This window comes from Marmota marmota, unplaced genomic scaffold (genome assembly GCF_001458135.2).
Source record: "Marmota marmota marmota unplaced genomic scaffold, marMar, whole genome shotgun sequence".
NCBI classification, from domain to species: domain Eukaryota; kingdom Metazoa; phylum Chordata; class Mammalia; order Rodentia; family Sciuridae; genus Marmota; species Marmota marmota.
Window position 1 is genome coordinate 15,162,064 of NW_026000222.1, and position 14,259 is coordinate 15,176,322.

The 14,259-nt window shown below is 40.0% G+C and overlaps 1 protein-coding gene across 1 annotated transcript in view; it reads right to left on the reverse strand.

Annotated features, from left to right (window-relative positions):
* Positions 1-5,843, reverse strand: part of Wwp2 (WW domain containing E3 ubiquitin protein ligase 2) — a 116,243-nt gene extending 110,400 nt beyond the window's left edge. Inside the window, exons 1-2 of the mRNA XM_015496140.2 lie at positions 5,813-5,843; positions 4,403-4,487 (exon numbers count right to left, since the gene is read on the reverse strand). Of these exons, the coding sequence (XP_015351626.1) occupies positions 4,403-4,472 (70 nt within the window). The 5' untranslated portion in view covers positions 4,473-4,487; positions 5,813-5,843. The remainder of the gene's footprint in view (positions 1-4,402; positions 4,488-5,812) is intronic.
* Between the last annotated feature and the right edge of the window lie 8,416 nt (positions 5,844-14,259).

Consider the following 14,259-nt stretch of genomic DNA (forward strand, 5'->3'; position numbering starts at 1 on the left):
ACTTATCCAAAATCTTTCAACTCTATCCTGATGTGTCTTTTTCTATCCTCTAGCCTTTTTCCCTTAAGTTTTTTAAGATTTTGACATAAATTCAGACTTATAGAAATTTGCAGGAAAAATACAAATAATTCCTCTAAACCATCACTCAGAGTTAACCAATATTGACTATTTCTATATGTGCCTTACAACTCCTTTCCCTTACCTTGCTTGTAAACAATTTTTCCTGAAACTTTGTGAGTAAGTAGTAGAAGTATTCCTTTACTCCTAAATACTACACAGCGTATTTCCTAAGTACAAGGACATTTTCTTTTTTGAGAGGACTGGGGATTGAGCCCAGGGGTGTTTAACCACTGAGCTACATCCCCAGCCTTTGTTTGTATTTTATTTAGAGACAGGGTCTCAGTGAGTTGCTTAGAGCCTCGCTAAATTGCTGAGGCTGGCTTTGAACTCTTGATCCTTCTGCCTCAGCCTCCCAAGCTGCTGGGATTACAGGCGTCTGCCACCGCACCCAGCTAAGAACAAGGACATTTTTTAACATAACTAATAGAACGATGACCAAATTTGGGAAACTTAACATTTTTATGATACCATTAATTCCTCTACAGACCTTATTAAAATTGTTACAACTGTCCTATCAATGTCCATCACAGCAAAAAACAAAGAAATGTTTTATTTTTCTGGTCCAGGCCCTGAGATCACATGTTGTATTTAGGAGATTCATTTGGAAGTTTCTAATCCACAGAAAAATTGAAAGAATAGAATAAATATTTGGCTACCTTTCCCCAACTGATATCATTTTGCCACATTTGCTTTTGTTCTATTTCTATACGGTCTGCGTCAGCACCATTCAAAAGAAATTCCCTGATGGCTGAAACATTCCACCAGTTGATGCACTTCTATGATAATGCATGTAGCTACTGAGAGCTTGAAAGATGGCTGGTGTGACAGCTATGAATTTTAAATTTTACTTAATTTTAATTAAAATGTAAATGATTCTTTGAGACTTCAAAGGCTACCCTTATTGGACAGGTTATAGAAACATGGCATGTATGTCCATGTGTATGTTAATATATATACATATATATATATACTTTATTTGAAAGAAAGTTATAGACATTATCTTGGATCAGCCCTAAATACATTCAGAATGCCAACTCTAATAACATTCTCCCACCTAACCACAACACCATTATCATACCTAAAAAAAATTTAGTCACTCTTTCTGTCATGGGAGCCATACCATATCCAAATTTCCCCCAATTCTTCCAAGCAGTTTTACAACCGGTTTTCCCAATCCAAGATCCAATCAAGACCCACAAATTACACTTGGCTGTTGTCTCCTTAATGTTTTAAAATCTACAATGCCCTCCCTTCTTTTCCTGTGACAGGATTGAACTCAGGGCTTCACACATGCTAGACAAGCAATCTACCACTGAGCTACAATTCCTGTACCCCCCTGATTATTTTTAAAAACTTGACTAGATGTTTTATAGAATATGCCAAAATTTTCATTTTTCTGATCCTTTCCTCAGTGTACATTTTTTTTGTTTGCTTATTTTGTAGACCAGGGATGGAACCTGGGGCCTCATACATGCTTAGAGCAAGTGTTCTATCACTGAGCTACACCCTGGCCTCTCACTGTAGACATCTGTATCAAGGACATTACACAGGTTTCATTTTGTACCTCCTATTTACATTACGTTATCCTCCCACTGGAGATGCTAAGTTTGGCCCTTGGTTGGCATAGAGTCTGTCAAATCCCACTTGTACAAAGATACTTTTTCCCCTCTATAATTTATAGTTATTGGTGGGATTATGTTTTGAATGCTTCTTGTTCTTACAAGACATGCCAGAATAGCCAAGCATGGTGGTACATGACTGTAATCCCAGCTACCTGGGAGACTGAGGCAGGAGGATCACAAGTTCAAGGTAAGCATCTGCAACTTAGCAAGACCCTGACTGAAAATAAAAAATTAAAAGGGTTGGGGATGTCCCTCAGTGGTACAGCACCCCTGGATTCAATCTCCAGTACACAAACACACATACACAAAAGATATGTCAAAATAAAAGCCTCAAGATTTGAGCAAGCTTATGTAGAAAGGTTATTAAATGTTTCATGAAATATAAATGCCAGCTTCACATCTTCATTTAGGTTGTACTCAGTGGTACAGAGAGCACCTGTCTAGTATGCTTGAGGTATGGAATTCATTCCCATTACCACAAATACAAAAAAAAAAAAAATGCAAAAATTTATACCCCCAAAAGGTTCTTAGAAGGTTGGGGCTATGGCTCAGTGGTAGAACCCTTGCCTAGCATGCAAGTGTTCTACCAAAGCCCTGGGTCAAATCCCTAGCACTGTAAAAAAGAAAAAATACTATCAGAAAGGCACCATGATAGTATTTGGCCTACTACCTTTCAAGAGGTTTTAAGTAGCCAGTTTTTGCTTTATTATGCTATGATTTTTTAATTGAGTTAAATATCAGACAAAATGATGGTTTATGTTTAAGGGCCTTGATGCATTTTAAAAAGAACCTTAAGACTCTATGCTCACATTCACTATGGAGAAACACAAGGCAACCGGGATAAACAGAGGGAACCACTTAGTAATGCCCCTCAATTGTACTATATTGGCTGGATCAATGAAATGGGAGTAAGAACCACCAATGTCAATTACGTTGTCATGTCTCTCTCTCCACTGTTTTCCTGGATGGTACTATGGAATCCCTACTGAATGCATATAGGAGACACACCAGTCAAGTTAGCTCTTTCCACACTTGTAAGAAAACCTGCCTTAAGGAAAGGCAACACAGAAACATTGAGGAATCATTATGTGTCATGAATAATATGCCCCCAAAACAAGGACCTTGGAATGTCACCAGATTCTATAAGCAGGCTTCTGCTTTGGCCCAGGCCTGCTGATTATTAGGGAAGCCAGTAAAGGCTGCAGACCCAAGGTCAAAACCTTCTCAGTTCATTATAACCCATTTCCCTACTTACAGGACTACAGCAGAAAAATAGTTAAAATGTTTCAAGACCACACACACATACACACACACACACACACACACACTCAACAACTCAATCAGAAACAGGCAAAGAATATGAATAGGCAAGCCACAAGAAAAGGAAACACAGATTGCCATTGAATATGATAGATGCTAAACATCGTTTATAATTAAAGAAGTAGGAAATTAAACTACACTGAGAAAACAATCTTTCTCCCCCCAGTGCTGGGAATCAAACCCAGGGCTTCACAGATGGTAGGTAAGCACCATAACTGAACTACACCCCAAGCCCAAAACACAACCTTTTACTAATAAAATGACAAAAACACATGTTAAACAACAGGGACTGGGGGCATAAGTCAGGGGCCGAGCACCTGCCTAACATGCAGTAGGTCTGATCCCCAGCACCACAAAATAAATAGAAGTCCAACACACTATGGTTGGTAAAGCTGTGAGGAAATAGGCACTTTCGCACAGTGCTAAGAGCATTCCCTCCATGAAAGGCAATCTGGTGATCAAAATTATAAAAATGCTTCCCCTTGGGTGTGTCTTAGAGGGGCACAAAAGAAATGACCAATGTTAGTTTCCTCCAAGCAGGGTACTGAAGGGCTGGGGAAAGGAAATAATTTTGAACTACATGAATGTATTAAATAAGTGAATAACATTTACATCTCAGAAATTCTAATGAAAAATAGTTTTTAAAAAATTGCCTCCCAATGACCATGCTGCAGGCCTGAACTCAGGTACTGAGTGCCACACCCCATTCCAGGCACCTGCTCCTTGCTGACTCCACAGAGCTACACTCTTCCATCCCCATCATATACACTGAGTTCTCACTGTGGCTGGGGTCTCAATAGGGACCGAAACAGACCAAATACTCTGTTCTCATGGAGCCTATATTCTATTGAGGGACACAGCTGACAAATCAAAAAATGAAAATGTGTAGTATGTTAAACAGTGACAAGGGCTGAGAAGAAAAATGTAACGGAGAAGGAGACAGGTGTGAGGAAGTCGGGGAGGGAGGTGGCTATAGATCAGGAGATAGGAAGGCCTCCGTAAAGAAGGTGACTTTTGAGAAAAGAGATGAAAGTATACAAGCAAACTGAAACCCAGAGAGGTTGTATGAGATGGCCTAAGGGTCGAACACAGATAGAAAACAGCTCTGGGACATGAAGAAATCACCATTTCGGACCATTTCAGTTACTTTTTTCCCCCCATCTTCCTCAAGTTATTTTCCTTCCTTTTTAAGAATTAGAGCTCTGCTGACAATCCTATGAGAATAAACAGCTACTTTAGAAAATTTGGCTCTCCAGATCATGAGGTGGTGTGCAATTCCACCTCTTCTCCAGATTGGGACAGACCTCCAATGACACAACACCTCACACAAAGCCACTCACCTTTCAGAGTAAGCTGAGATTTCTCAAAAGGCAGGGCTACTCCTGCCCGGCTGGAGCTGGCAGATGCCATATCATCACCATGAAACTGCAAGATAAGCAGAACAGTGGGTTTAGAGACTGTCTGAGAAGACCAACGAATTGAACTAAATTTTTATATTTAAGTTCAAAAAGGCAGAGACAAAGAAAAAAATACAAACATCCAAGCCACTGTGGCCATGCTGCTTTTCAGCGGTGTTGTCTGTCTGTCTTGCAATGACTACTGAATGTGGAGAGGCCTGGGGTAGCCTAGGAAGGCAACAGGACTGTTACAGCAGAATCTGGAGGAGGCAGGGGCTAACAGAATATCTCCAAAAAAGAAAGCCCCCGCTCAACAACAAAAGGACAACTAGTCTGATCTTCAAATGGGCAAAAGATATGAATAGACAGGTCTCCAAAGAAGATCCCCAAATGGCCAAAAAACCCAAGAAAAGATGCTAAACATCCTTAGCCATCGGGTGTCCCTGTCACTCCATCTAGAAGCAGAAGTCTAACTGGCACTCTGAACAGATCTCTTGCTCAAATAAGATTCTGGAATGTTGTCATTTGTCATTTGGAAAATATTGGTTCATTGAGCCATGTAGATATTCCAAATGTTGACACATTTAATTATACGGTATCAAAGAAAAATCACATTTGTGAATGTCACCAATGATCTCATCAGATAAGTCTCCAAGCTTGGGAAGCTGTTGAGCTCTTGGTGGAGATGTAAGCGTTCCAAAATTCTAATTTTCACTGAAGAACTCCTATTTTGTCACTGGCAGCAAACACTGCCAGTTGTTCTCCTTGAAGTGTCAGGCTCACTTCATTCATTTGGAGGAAAATGTCTGCCAAATTCCCAAATTTAGTAACTTTAGTTGTATCTTAGTTGTTTTCTGAAGTAAAAATGGTATTTCATGAAAAATGCCACTATTTAAGCTCTCGACTCAAATAACTGTACGAGTGCTTACTCTCCGGCAGCCTTTATGCATCCGAGTTAGTAGCACTTTAGGCCCATTCCCATTTCAACACACAATGTGAAAAAGACGTGTGCTCACAAGTCAAGACTTAATAAAAGTAATAGCTTTTACTACTTTATCAAAGACATTGTTTTTTTCGGTGCTGGGATTGAACCTCGGGGCCTCGGGCATGCTAGGTGAGCTACATCTACAGTTCTTATTGAGAAAAAGAGTCTTTCTAAGCTACCCAGGCTGGCCTCAAACTTGCAATCTTCCTGCCTCAGCCTCCCGAGATTAAAGGTGTGCACCACCTCAGCAGGCAAGAACATTCTTAAAGGAAACTGGATGTTTTCTTCTTAACAAGAAGGTGTCCAGATAGGAATACAATGACAAGAGTACACTTTGTCTCGACTGTGGTACCTACAGTTGTACTCACCTTTGCCTTTACACCATCAGTGCAAGTACAACTACAATGAAAAGGTAAATAAAGAATTAGTTTTATTATGAAAAATAGTTTTGACCTTGCAAGACCCAGAGCGTCCAGGAGGCCTCCAGATAGCTGATAATCATGCTTGAAATCTACTGCTATAAAAACACTGTAAAATTCCAGTCCTATTCAACATCCTTTACTATCTTTCAATCTATTTTAGAGATTTATTTAAAGCCCTATTTTAATGAGTTGTTTGGCCTAAACATGGTTATGGTTATTTTTAATATTTATTTTTTAGTTATAGGTGGACACAAGATCTTTATTTTATGTGGTGCTGAGGATCAAACCCAGTGCCTCATGCATGCTAGGCGAGTTCTCTACCTCTGAGCCACAACCCCAGCCCCTAAACATGATTATTAACCCTCAATATTACTCTAAGAAAGGAAGTCCTTTTTTTTTTTTTTTCAAGAGAGAGAGAGAATTTTTTTAATATTTATTTTTTAGTTCTGGGCGGACACAACATCTTTGTTTGTATGTGGTGCTGAGGATCGAACCCGGGCCGCACGCATGCCAGGTGAGTGCGCTACCGCTTGAGCCACATCCCCAGCCCCAGGAAGAATTAAATAATGAGAATTAAATGTATCTACAGCAAAGCGGCATTGACCTTGACACTTTCTCCACAGCTTAAGTCAAACAATTTTATGCTTTATGATTTTTGGCAAAATAGAATTTTCCTTATTTATAAGATATATTCTGTTTACAAAAACACTTAACACTGCATCATTTTGGGTTGGGGTTGTTATTTTTTGGTTTTTTGTTTGTTTTGTTTGGAGTTTTGTTGTTGTTGTTTGTTTTTTGTTTGATTTTTTTGGTTTTTTGGCAGTACTGGGAATTAAACCCAGAGCCTCACAAAGATGAGAAAAAAAAATGTTTTACTCCCTTAGACTGAATTTCTTTTGGGAAAGTAGTAAAATGATCAACTCTTTCAGCTAACCATCAGATTAGAAGTCTGACAATAAGTGTTGGTGAGAAGTCTCATAGGCTTCTGGAGGTCATGGCAATTAGATGACACCTCAGAACCTCTGGAAGCACTGAAGATGCATATACAGAACCCCCACCCCCAGGATTCCATCCCCAGGCATTTGAAGGGGGTTGGGGGATTCCCAATACAGGCAGAAGAAACAATGCTTATAATAGCAAATATCTGTAAACAAACCTAAGTGCTCATCAGTGGGGGAATGGATAAGTTATGATATATTTCTAAAATGCTCCCTCACACTTGAAAGATGTGAATTTAATCATATGTACAAGTCCCAAACCATGAGAGAAGCGGGGCACAAGTGTCAGCTTCACTACAGCATAATGCCACACCCAACAACCGTGCATGTTGCTGTGGACTCACAGACATAGTAAAATACAGAAGCACAGACAGGCAGGAGACATACCAGGTTGAGAACAAAAGTTCCCTCTGGGGTAGGGGAGGAGGGAGCAAGGAAACTGGAAAAAGGATAGAGACCAAGGGAGCTTCAACTGTAGCTGTTAACATTTTATCTTTTAAAGAAAAAAGTTCTCAAGCAAATATGGCAAAATGTTCATATTCATTAAATCCAGATGGTGGCTTTTATGGCTGTTTGTTATCTTAGTCTCTGAACCATTTGCATGTTTGATCTTTTTCATAATTGAATAATAACTTTAAGGAGGAAAAAGATTCTATCCTGAGTAGTAATGAAAGGAAGATTAATGATTATAAATGAAGCCCTGGGGCTTCTAGTAACAGGGGTTATAACACTAAAAGCTGGAAATCCATTATTTATAGACTTTAAAAATAAAAGAATATTTTAAAAATCTTTACATCTATTGGGACTCTTTCTTTCCTCAGGCAACTCAACGAAGGGTAGTTTTTAAACTATCTGTTCTTAGCTTCAGCTGTTTTTAGCCTTTGGTCCTAACTCTTAGAGGATGAAATTCCAAGTCCCCACACGGCCTGTTAAGTGAGAGGAAAACCAAACCTCTTGATCTACAACTCATGGCCCCAAAACAAAATCAATTGGATAAGTTCTAAAGAAGGCACAGAAAGAACAAAGGCAACTGGGAAAGCAGGAGAAATGGGGTAGGTGATGCCGCCATGTTTTCCTTCTCTCATGTCTTTCATGATTACAGACCATCATTTATCAATAGTAATCCAAGTTATTATTTGCAGCTCTGGGTGCACTTCATACTCTATTAGCCAAATACCACCCCGACAATACAAGGCAGGCACTGTGACTTGTAAGGCTGTTTCAATCTCCATGTAAGAAAAATAACCATAACCAGGAAAGGAAGACAGATTTTATGGTTTCGATATGATATGTCCCCCTAAAAACTCATGAGAGAACATGCAGCAATGTTCAGAGGTGAAATGAACAGATTATGAGAGTTGTACTAATCAGAGAATTAATCCATGGTGGATTAATAATTTGAAAGGACTACTATAGGCAGGTGGGGCAGGACTGGAGCAAGTAGGTCACTAGGGGTGTGGCCTTGAGGATTATACCTTGCCCACCTGGCCCCATCTTGCTCTTTCTGCTTCTTGATCAGGTTTTCCTCTACCACCATGATGTTCTGCTTCACCCTGGGGTTGGCTGACATGGCGTAAACTGCCAAAAATGTGTGCCAAATGAGAAGAAGACTACCACTAAATAGGGAAGAGAGGTGGGAGGGAAAAAGAGGGAGAAGGGGAGTTGCACAGAAGATGGAAGGAGAACCTCATTATTATACAGAATACATATATGATGTTGTAATGAGAAAAAGAAAAAAAAGTGTGTCACATTAGATTGGATAGAGAGAAAGGATGGGAGAGGAGAGCAGGAATGAGGAGGATAGGAAGGGCAGCAGAATAGAATTGACAATATGATCGATGTATGTTCATTCCATGTATGTATTGTATGTCAAAATTCATTCTGCTGTCATGTATGACTAAAAATAAATAATTAATTAGTTAATTTTTAAAAATGTGTGCCAAAATAAACTTTTCCTCCTCCAAGTTGTTCTTGTCAGGTATTTTAGCTACAGCAACATAAAGCTGACTGACACACAGATCTCAACCATGTCCAAGTAATTCCAACCTATTCGCTTTTGTCTTAGACATGGTTCCTAACAGGGACGCATGAGGTCTCAATCCACGCTATCTGCAACAGGAAGCTCGTGAAACTTGAGGCCAGAATTGATTCTATACCCATTACAGCAACACAAATAGATGACTCCTTTTTTATTTTTTATTTTTTGTACTGGGGATTGAATGTGCTAGGCAAGCACTCTACCATTGAGCTACATCTCCAGCCCTAGATGACTCCTTTTTTTTGATACCAGGGATTGAACTCAGGGGCATTCAACCACTGAGCCACATCCCCAATCCTATTTTGTATTTAGAGACAGGGTCTCACTGAGTTCCTTAGCACCTTGCCTTTTGCTAAGGCTGACTTTGAACTCGCGATCCTCCAGTCTCAGCCTCGGGAGCCATTGGGATTACAGGTATGTGCCATCATGCCCAACCAATGACTCCATTTTTATACTCAAGTAACATTTTCCCCTGAAAAGCGTTTATATCCAAGTCACTCCAAAAGAGGAAAAGAGGTGGGGGGGGGGGGGGTGAGTCAGCATAAGCCTGGGATAGCCAAGTGAGGAGGGAGAACAATGTTTAAAATATAACCAAATGGGGGCTGGGGTTGTGGCTCAGTGGTAGAGCACTTACCTAGCATATGGGCACTGGGTTCAATCCTCAGAATCACATAAAAATAGATAAATAAAATAAAGGTATTGTATCCATCTACAACTAAAATAAATTTTTAAAATATATATATATATATATATATATATATATACATACATACACACACACATACATACACACACACACATACACATAGGTGCTAGGCTTGTGGCTCAGTCAGTGGTAGCACGCTCGCCTAGCATGTGTAAGGCACTGGGTTCAGTCCTCAGCACCACATAAAAGTAAAATAAAGGTATTGTGTCCACCTACGACTAAAAAAATAAATAAATAAATATAGATAGATAAATATAGATATAAAAAACACCAAATGGCCAGGTATGGTAGCACACATTTGTAATCCTAGCAGCGCTAGAGGCTGAGGCAGGAAGATTGCAAGTTCAAGACCTGAGAGCAACTTCATAAGGCCCTAAGCAACTTAGTGAGACCCTTTCTCTAAATAAAAAATAAAAAGGGCCGGAGTTGTGGCTCAATGGTAAAGCACTTTGGGGTTCAATCCCCAGGACCAGCCACCCAAAAAGAAAAATATATAAATATATATATAAATATATATTTACACACACACACATATAAAAATACAGAGAGACATAAAGAACTTGATCATTGAAGGAAGTAATGGATTTAGTGAAAAACAGTTAAAGAGAAGTCAAAGAAAACCTTAAAACAATTCAGAGCAGTAAGGAAACACTGCACACAGGAATCAAGAAAAGAACGTCATTAAAAAAAAAAAAAAGGAGGAAATATTCAGAGAATAAGAAAGTGGTCTGGGGAAGAACAGCTCTGAGAGCAGAAACAATGTTGACAAAGTGAAGGTGTGTGCTGAAGAAGGAGGACATTTCATCAAGAAATGGTACGACATTTTTTTTCTAGAGCTGATATACATTTTCAGACAGAAAGGCCCCCACTGAGAGCACAGCAGGATGAATGAAAAAGAAACAAACTGCACAATATCATGAAATCCCGGAAGATAAGAATAAAAAAGATACAAGCTTCCAGTGACATTTACAAAGAACAGCAACCAGAATGGCATGGGACTTCTAGCAGTTACACTGAAGGCTAGAACATGTAATGTTTCCTAATTGCAAGATAAAATTATTTCCAATCCAGAATTCTATAGCCAAGAAAACTATCAATCAAGTATGACAGAAAACAATTATAGTTTCGGAACTGCAAAGTCTCAAAAAAGCTGGCTTTCTCAGGAAGCTACTGAAAGACCACTCCCAGGAGGAAATGAGAAAGACAGAGGACACCAGGTATTCACACGGGAGAGGTAGAAGGAATTCCTAGACAAACCCCAGCCAGTCCAGATTTGAGAATTTAGAAAACAGAAGGAACAGATTCCATGATGCATCTTACTTGCATTAAAAGAAGTATTTAGCTCTATTAGAATGTTTGGAGGAAATATTTAACTAAAAAAAAAAAAAAAAGTAAGGCCAGGCACAGTAACCCCAGCAGCTCAGGAGGCTGAGGCAAGAGGATGTTGAGTTCAAAGGCAGCCTCAGCAACTTAGCAAGGCCCTAAGCAACACTATGAGACCCTCTCTCTAAATAAAAGTTACCCAAAAAAAAAGGGCTGAGGATGTGGCTCAGTGGTTGAGTGCCCCTGGATGGGTTTAATCCCCAGTACGGGGATGGGGGATGGGGGCTGTATAATGAAGGAAATGTAATCCAAGTATACTACATGGATCAGCTGTGAATATTTATGATCATAATAGTATGAACAATTTAATCAAAAATTTTGAGATGAGGGCTGGGGTTGTAGTTCAGTGGTACAGCACTTGCCTGGCATATATGAGGCACTGTGTTCAATTCTTAGCATCACATATAAATAAACAAAATAAAGGTCCAGCAACAACTAAAAAATATTTTTTTAAAAAAATTCTGAGATGGAATAGGGTGTGGTGGTAATCTCACCAAGGCTTAGGCAAGAGGATCACAAGTTCAAGGCCAGCCTCAGTAACTTGGCAAGACCCTGCCTCCAAATTTAAAATAGAAAAGGCTAGGGGTGAAGTTCTGAGACAAAGCATGTGCAAGGCCTGGATTCAACCCCGCAGCAACCAAAAGAAGAAGAAAAGAAAGGAAGGAAAGAACTCCTGTAGTCACAGGGGCATGGTCTTACTGAAATTATTGTTTCTTATAAGTCCAGGAAGAAAACAGAATCTTAAAGATACCATTGTGTTGTATTTCATTATAAAGAAAATTGAGTATTTTTCATGTTCTTTTAAAAAAAAAAATGTTGATGCCACCACTAACACAAATAGTTAGCTTTGTTCAGAGAATCTGAGAACAAAATATCTATTTTAATGAATGGAAACAGAATGAAGCATGAAGGGCTCTGGTAGACAGCAGGCAGCCTGTCTCTGGTCTTCACACAAAGGACTCCTTGTCACTCCCACTGTCTACTCCTTCCTTATCTCCAACTTCCTTTCCCGTCAGGGTCATAAATATACCCCAGGCCCTGCGTGGATATCATGGGGGCCCACCACCAAGAAGGCAGCTGCTCCCCACCCCCTGGTTGAGAGACCATGGAATCATCTTGAATGAACCACCAACTTCAGACTGTGGTAGTCAGCTTGCCTGTCACTCTAACAAATACCTGAGGTCAACTTTTAAAGAGAAAAAGCTTGCTTTGGCTCACAGTTTGGAGGTTTTGGTCCAGGAGGCTGACCAGTTGCTTTTGGACTAAGGGTCAACGTAGCATATCATGGCAGGGAGCTCTTGGTGGAACAAAGCCCCTCACCTCATGGGCTGGACACAAATGAGAGGAAGAAGGGATGGGTCCTACCATCCCCTTCAAGGGCACACCCTCAGTTGACCACAAAACCTCCTACAAGGCCCCAGCTGTTAAAGGTTTTAGCACCTCCCAAGAGCATCAAGCTGAGGACCAAGTCTTGGGCACATGGGCTTTGGAGCACAGTCCAGATCCAAAATACAGCCCAGGGCTAATCAGCTGAAGGGAACAAATAGTGGCCTTACACCTCAACTTTTAAATAAGAAACTCCTTTAAGGGGGTAGGGGGCAAAAAGAACAGTCTTTCTCATTAGCACAAAGAAGCACTTCAAGGTCCACCTACTTGCTCAGTTTCCACAGACATCCAGAAAGACAACAGAGACCTATCACAGTTGTTCTTGGTCAAAAAACTTGAAATATCTAAGGTCAAAAGAGCAAGGAGAAAAAACTTTTAATGTATTTACTGGAAACAATAGAGGAAGGAAAACGACACGTGTTGTGGTGTCACAGAACCCAGAAGGGCAGAGGCTGCTGGTGTTGCACTAAATCTTTTTTTTTTTTTTTTTTTTTTTTTTTGCAGTACTGGGGATGGAAGTCAGAATCTTGTGCATGCTAGGCAAGCACTCTACCACTGAGCCACACCCCAGTCTCTTCACTAGAATCTTGACTGGGCCTCCACAGAACACAGAGGGCACATTTGAAATAAGACTACTTCATTCTGGGTTTTGTTTGTTTGTTTTGTGTGGGTACTGGGGTTTGAACCCAGGGCCATTTTCCACTGAGCTACATCCCCCCACCCCACTCCCAGGCCTTTTTATTTTGAGACAGGGTCTCACTTAATTGCTAAGAGTCTCATTAAACGGCTGATGCTGGCCTGAAACTTGTAATCTTCCTGCCGCAGCCTCCCGAATCACTGGAATTACAGGCATGCACCACTGCACAAAGCTTGCTCCATTCTTTATTATTGAAATATAATTCAGATGCAATACATTCATTTTTTAAAGCATATGATTCAGTGGGTTTTACTTTATTTTAGAGTTATACTATCATCACCCCAAAAGAAAGTCTACACCATCAGCAGTCGCTCCCTACTCTTCCCTGTCCTCAGGCCCTGGAAACCATTTGTCTGTTTTCTAGATTTGCCTATTCCAGACATTTCATATAAACGGAATCATGTAACACATATGTGGTCTTTTTGGACTGGTTTCTTTCACTTTGCATGTTTTGGGGGTTCATTCTTGTTGCAGCATATATCAGAACGTCATTCCTTTTTGTGGCTGAATAATATTCAGCTGCATGGATATACGTTTTGCATATCCATTCATTAGCTGATGAACATTTGGACTGTAAGAATGGGTTGATCTTATTTTTGGTGCTGGGGATTGAACCCCGGGCCTTCCCCATCCTAGGCAAATGCTCTACCACCGAGCCACACTCTCAGCATCGTGCTTTTCCATTCTTAAAGCAAGAAACTTTCATACCAATCTCTTAAACAGGCTTAACCATGCAGAAGCCATTGAATGATACAATTATTTACTCTCTCTAAATTTTAGTTTCCTCAACTGAAAAGTGAATCTGTAAGAATACTTAGTTCAGGGTTGGGGATTTAGCTCAGTTGCAGAACGCTTGCCTAACACGCAATGCCCTGAGTTTGGTCCTCAGTCCTGGGGGAAAAAAGAATACTTAGTTCATAAGATTACTGTGCCAATTAAATGTGTTCAAGTAAAGAGGCAGCTCTTAGGAAGTATTCTTGAAATACCATCCACACACTACTATTCTTGAGATCAAAATTCTAGACTCTGAGAATACAGCAACTCAACCTCAATTGCTAAACTCTTGACCCAGCTTTGAATTAAAAAAAAAAAAAAAACAGTAAACACTGATCTTGAGATGCAAAGAACCGAGCAGAAAAATGAACCAGGAAAAAGCAAAAACTACCCAATAGCACCAAGATTTTC